The sequence below is a fragment of the Myotis brandtii genome, unplaced genomic scaffold (genome assembly GCF_000412655.1).
Source record: "Myotis brandtii unplaced genomic scaffold, ASM41265v1 scaffold343, whole genome shotgun sequence".
Taxonomy (NCBI): Eukaryota; Metazoa; Chordata; class Mammalia; order Chiroptera; family Vespertilionidae; genus Myotis; species Myotis brandtii.
In genome coordinates, this window is record NW_005363209.1 from 694,863 (window position 1) to 701,734 (window position 6,872).

Here is a 6,872-nt window from a genome sequence, read left to right on the forward strand (position 1 = left end):
TACTGGTCCATGAAATCCAAAAGCCTAGGGACTGTATGACTAGATAGTCTATACAGTCCTTCCAGATTTAAAATTAGTACTTTAGGGGTCATTGAAAGAGCTCATGGGATGAGTTAAGTCTTTTTCATCTAAATTACGTGACTTATAAATAATATTGACACTCAAGGGACTATAGAATTCTTCGTTATGTGTGTGTGTCGTGCATGTATGCTCACATTTCCAGGAAATGCATCTCCCAGTATAGTTGTAAGCAGTCCATTCCTCTTCAAGGCAGATTTAGAGGATCCCCAACTATTTCAGTTTTGCATCCACTTATTAGGAAGATCAGAATAAGCAGGATGGTTGCAAGATTCCAGAGAGGTTTCTAGACTTGGAATCAACAGGGACAGTCACTGACCAGAAAATAGATCCCATTGAACATCTTTTAGAGCTCAGCAGTGGCTTCAGAGGTGCCTCAAGGTTTGGCAATGTAGGCTGGAGAGGCCAATTAAAATGACATATTAGTCTCCATGTCCCTGTAGTTTTAAATTCTGGTGGTTAGGCCTGATTAAAGTCTAACTCTGGGCTCAGGCCCACCCTGGTCTCTGGATACGGTGTTGTGAGCCCACTAATTCAGCATTGGATTTTCCTTCTATTAATATGTAATACACTATGGTAAATGCTCTTTTAGAAAAATAAGCTACTTTTAATTTAAAGTATGTAATTACTAATAAAATATTGTTACCATTGATATTTGTTGTCAGGAAATTAAATATTAAGGACTTGACATTAAAGTTCAGAAATAATGCTAATATTGCTACTACCATCCTAATTTCATGCCTGCCATAGTTCTTACTTCACAGCAGGTCCAGAGTTTACCAGGACAACAACAGAGATAACTCTTTGTTGATACTTTAATACTATGTTTATCTCAGTTTTTTTTCTGTCAATTGACCAAAAGGTCAGCTTGCTATTTTATTTCTGACTATCAAAATAATAGCAATCAGAATCATGGTTTTCAGAAAGTTTTGAATGTTTCTTTCTAAAGAAGCAAATTGGCTGCACTACAGGTCTGTGTTATTCAGGTACACTCACTGATGTGAATAGTTATATCCTCCCCAATCTGTTTCTCATGGCTTCTCCATGACTCTACCATATGCAGTTGCTAAAGACCAGAGACTATCACCACTATATCTAGTCCATAAGCCTTAGGTTCTGACTCAAAATATAGCCCCAAATCTGTCTACTTCTCCAGTTCCTCTGTTACTTCCTTAACCCAAACCCCTGTCATCTCTCCTCTAAGCTAGTGCAGGCTTTTTCACTGGGCCTCCTCCCCGATTCTTACCCACCATAGGCTCTCTTTCAGATAGAATAAAGAGGGATTTTTGTTTGTTTTCATATAAATCACATTTGTTTCTAACCCTCCATTGATTTCCTTAGCACTTAAAATAAAAATCAAATGCCTTCATGGCCTAATGGCCTGGCCCCAGCATAACTCTCTGCCCTCCCAGCCTGTCCTGTCCTGCACTCCCGAGGCCCACGCCGATCTCATTTCTGTCCCTGGAATGCACTGCGCTCACCCTGGAGATCACAGCAGCACCTCGCCCTCCCTCAGCTAACTCCTGACTCTCCGATTGCTCTCACACCCCCCTCTTTACTACCTTCATGCCACTTACCGCTCTCTGAGTTTATTTTGCTCATTATTTGTATGTCTTTCCTAAAAATGTGAACACAGTGTTTGTTGGCTCACTGTTGTTCCTAGCATCTGGAGTGGTGCTGGCGAGTAGTAATGGAGAATATGATTAACAAATAAACAAAAGGAAATTATCTGAGTGTTTGTTATTTTGTTTCCTTTTGACTTCTGGTGACAATTTTGATACCTGATTATAACAAAATCAAATGAACCTCTTAAAATTTAAGCACCTATTTAAAGAAACATTATTAAAGCATATAAAGCCCATGAACTTAAATGTTTAATCCTTGGTTAGTAAAGGCTTATCCTGTGACCTTGAGCTAAATCATTGGATACCTCCTATAAGTGACAGTAATGAACATACATAATCTAAATTTTTTGTGTGTTGTATATTCAGTCCCCAAATGTCTACTTTCACCCAAAACTAATATCCTTATTAGTACTAACAACATATTCACATACTGTTTTAGAGCCTAGTAAAGTGTACACCTTTATCAGGGAGATCTTATATATCTTCCAAAGTTGATTAATTATATCTAAAATATAAGAAGCTAGACCTTGTCAGTGAGTAGCAGCAGCAAGATCAAACTGGGAGGCATACAGGAGCAGCTCAGAATCCTCAAATTCTTCATGAGAGACTGAGGATTTCAGACTGCTTTGGGATTTCATTCATTAACGTCCTCTGTCTGGAGTTCTGTTAAATAGATTTTTAAGTAAGTGATTACTCTTGCTGTCTTATGAAACAGTGGCAGGTCTGTGAGATGAGTGGGCAGATCTATATTAATGAGAATGTGGGTATGTTTACATGGAAGCAAACAACAGGGGATGATTAAGAATGTTTTAACTTGCTCTCTAAACTGTTCGTATTTCTGAGCATAATATGTAAAAGATGGGAATTATTTGACTTCCAGATTGAAGACTATGATGTGATCGCCAGCATGATAGGGGCCAAGTGTAAAAAACTGCGCACCCTGGATCTGTGGCGTTGCAAGAACATCACTGAGAATGGGATAGCAGAGCTGGCATCTGGGTGTCCGCTCCTGGAGGAACTTGACCTCGGTTGGTGCCCTACTCTGCAGAGCAGCACCGGGTGCTTTGCCAAACTGGCACGCCACCTCCCAAACTTGCAAAAACTCTTTCTTACGGCCAACAGGTCTGTGTGTGACACAGACATTGAGGAACTGGCATGTAATTGTACCAGATTACGGCAACTGGACATACTAGGTAAGGATGCAATATATCAGTTTGTTTTAAAGCCTTGACATTAGAGCTGATCTCAGACTTTTTTCAAAAAAAGAACACACACCAAAAAACATAAAACTTGGATACAATAAAAATTTTGTCCTGATAAGACTACTTGGTTTGATAGGAAGTGCTTTGGAAACCTAGGATGGGGACCCTAGCCTAGTTACATCTTCACTCTCCAACTTCCTTCCCTGGCATTCTCTTAGGAACTTCTAACTTATCAGGAAACTCAGATTGTAATGACCAAGACTGGCAAAGATAAAATAATCATGATCCTAGGTAAAAACAAAACAAAACAAAAAAAACCACATAGCCAAGTGTCTTAGTTGACGTTCTCTGGTCTTACATAACAGAAACCTACTCAAGATAACTTAAGCATAAGAAAAATAATTATTATGAAGATACAGGTGTCTCCCTCAGATCCCATCTCCCTCAGAATCATGCAATGGTAAGTCCAGCATCAGTAGGAGCTAGCTATGGTCCATCCTCAGGAGGGACTGGAAAACCATCAAAAAGCAAAGAAGCTATTTTCTGTTTTCCTTTTTCCTGCCCCCTATCCCTGCCTCTGCAGCTGTATGCTCACAGTCTTTATGTCTGGTTCTCGCTTTGGTTTGCCTTGTTCTTTCGTCATGCATGTTATCTCTGCTTCTCTAAGTAGACATGGCCAAATATAACAGACCCAACCCAGTTCTCCATGTCTTTAGTTTGAAGGATATATGGACACTGAAGGCTTTACTGAATTCCAATGATAAATTTTCAGGAGAATCTGTATTGGTTTGGTGAGGGGCCAGTCACAGCCTGGGTAGCAGTTGTAGTTATAGCTTCCACAGCTCATGTCAGGGAGGGGAGGAGAAAGGAGTTCTCAGAAAAAAGTCATGGGTTAACATTTCAGAAACTTTAATCCCCATCCCAGTAGATGTATTATGTAATACAATTGTGATATTTTTCCCCTAGTAAAGCTGTAGTTAAAGAAAGGTATGTTCCAACAGATGACATCTTGTAACCTAGTGATAATTTAGCTTCCATCTGAATATCCCATAATTACTTCAAATTTAACATGGGCTAACTAGTACTCATCACCCATCATCTGTCTTTCAGTACTGCCATTTTACACCCACCACTTGCCATAAACTTATCAAGTTGTGTTGTAGTTAATAGCCTTCAACCCTGGTCACTGAGTTCCTTGAATCTCCAGTGCTTGAAACAAGTTTCTACAGGGTAGTTGCTCAGTAATTGCATTGCATGGAATTAGAGGTTGAATCTAATTAGAGGTTGTAAGCATAGCTGCCATGGATTAAGAAAAAGAGATTCAAATGGTTTTGAACTGGGGTGACAGAAATAGGAAAGTCTGGAGGAGCTGATTAGAAGGGGCAGGAGGTGGGAATGAAGATAGAGGGTAAAGTATTGACAGGAGATGCCAAATTGGCTGGGAAAATTCAGTGCATATTTGTTTACAGGACTATAAGTCTTTTAAGAAATGCTTTTAATTTTTAAAAGGCAATTTATTTGAAGTGTATTTTAAACAATCAGTAATAAAGGGACTCTTTATTAGAACATTATATAAATATTCTATTTAAAGTGTTTTATGTGGTTTTGTTTTTTTGAACAGGAACAAGAATGGTAAGTCCGATGTCCTTAAGAAAACTCCTGGAATCATGCAAAGATCTTTCTCTACTTGATGTGTCCTTCTGCTCTCAGATTGACAATAGAGCTGTGCTCGAGTTCAATGGGAGCTTTCCAAACGTGTTCATAAAAAAGAGCTTTACTCAGTGACTTAATGTATGTTCTATAATAAAATCAGTGTGCTTTTGTGGGGTTATATGTTAGAATTGATTTTGTTTTGTGTTGTGTGGTTTTTATAATGGTGGAAATGTCTTAACCTATTAAGACATTTGTAGGTTTTAAAGAAAAATATGAAATATTATGAAATACAGATAGGTATTGCCAAATACATATGTTAATTCATGAGAAGAATATGATTCTCATTTAACATATTTATCACTTGGAAGGCATTGATAGAATTCTATTACATTCCTTCTTCTGATAATTTTCTTTTAGCATGTTATTACATTGCAGATTAATCACTTCCAATTGAATGTTAGGTGGAGGCTCCTTGATTGCACAACTGAATGGTTATTGGGAAATGGAAATTTCCTTTATACTTGCATCAGGGTCCAAAAAAATCCACTTGGACCTATAGTTTGAGCTTAGAAAATCTGTTGCAGATTTATGTGAAAACAGAGAGCTCGCTTATTATCTTACCTTTTGATAAGATAAGCTTGATGTTACTTCATAATTCAAACAATGTAGTTGTCATCAGAATTACATAAGTATGTTTCCTATATAAACACTGTTTAGCTCCACTCCCAGAGCTTCCAATTCAGTAGAATCTGTGATTCTAGTAAGTAGTCAGACAGGTGCGGCTGCTGGTGGTGGTGGTCTGAGGGCTCCCTTTTGAGAATCACAGCTCTAGAACTTTCCTTGAGTCTGGAGACTTTCCTTGAATCCCAGTGAATCCCACATACAGTGGGGATAACTGTTCTCATTATGCTGAACTGGTTAAATTATTTTGGGTTGAATTCATAAAAAAGCATTTGTCAAATCTGCAACAAAAGCTAAATTCCAAAGCCCTTTAGTGTTTCAGAATAGTGGTTGAGGGTATTTCTTCTTCAGAAAAATTTCAATATCAGCTCTGAGCTCAAAAACAGTAAAACTACCACTGCTAAGCCAGCAAATTGCTAGATGACAATACTAGTTCAATAACAAAAGATTGAGTCAGATATATTCCACAAAGTACCTGCTGATGAATAATACATAAATAACCATGGATTTTAACACTTTATATTTTTACAAGCTTTGTAAATTTGACCAACTAAGTCTTCTTTTTGCTCCACACATATTTTTACCATGAATAAAAATTCTAACCAGTTCTAACACATCTTAGCAAGTTCTTCAGATTGTCCTGAAATCATGTTTTCTTAACTTCTTAGAAAGTATTCTTGCCTTTAATTATTCCACACATAGAACTCATGGACACTAACTCTTCAGACACTTCAACCTTGGCATTGATTTATCAAATAAACAACAATCACTAGGCAGTATCAGTAACATCTTTGATTCATCAAGAACCATGGGAAACCACTCAGAATCATTTGATTTGCCTTGTTTGTTTTTATTGACTACATTGATGTTCCCAGTGTTCTCAATTCTTTCAAGCAACTGTTCTTGACAAACAGCTAATAGTCTTAAGCAAGTTTATTTTGGATATATCTCTTCAACTGATGAATCAAAAATAATGTAATGAACTCACTGTTGGTGAAAAGGCTTTCTTTGCTTGGCTAACAAATGAGCCACTCCAAAACTTACTTTACAGCTTTATTTTCATTTTTGTAAATAAATTCTGCTGTGATGAGATACCTTGTTTTAATTTTCTAATTTCTTTGGTCACTGCATTCTATAAATTGAGAATACTTAGTTTGGTAATTCATATATATATCTCAAAACAACTACAGTGTCACTGCATGTTAAACAATGCTTTGCCATCTAATTCAATAACAAAATAATCCATTGTTCACTGTGCCTTAAACACATGACACTTGAAGTTCTCTCTCTTTCTCTCATATTCTGACATTATTGGTATGTACTGAAAACTTTAAAATGTTGTGGTATGACAATCTATGTGCCATTCAAAATGCTAGTAGTTATAAACTACATCACTATAATTTGTAATGTGCTAGGCAGCAATGCAAAGCAAAGAGAGCACCATGTAGGTCTCTGTTGCAGTTACTCAGCTCTGCCATTGTAGTGTGGAAGCAACCATAGACAATACATACATGAATGAGTGTGCCCAGAGTCCAATAAAGGTCTATTTTCTTATGGACACTAAAAGTTGAATTTCGTATAATTTTCATGTATCACAAAATAATCTTCCTTTGATTTGATTTTTTTTTTTTTT

The 6,872-nt window shown here is 37.2% G+C and overlaps 1 protein-coding gene across 5 annotated transcripts in view; it reads left to right on the top strand.

The window, feature by feature from the left end:
* Positions 1-4,750, top strand: part of FBXL4 (F-box and leucine-rich repeat protein 4) — a 48,341-nt gene extending 43,591 nt beyond the window's left edge. For all 5 annotated transcript variants that reach the window (XM_014543922.1, XM_014543923.1, XM_014543924.1 and 2 more), the window contains 2 exons: positions 2,584-2,896; positions 4,527-4,750. In XM_014543922.1, the coding sequence (XP_014399408.1) occupies positions 2,584-2,896; positions 4,527-4,690 (477 nt within the window). In that variant the 3' untranslated portion in view covers positions 4,691-4,750. The remainder of the gene's footprint in view (positions 1-2,583; positions 2,897-4,526) is intronic.
* Positions 4,751-6,872: the final 2,122 nt, after the last annotated feature.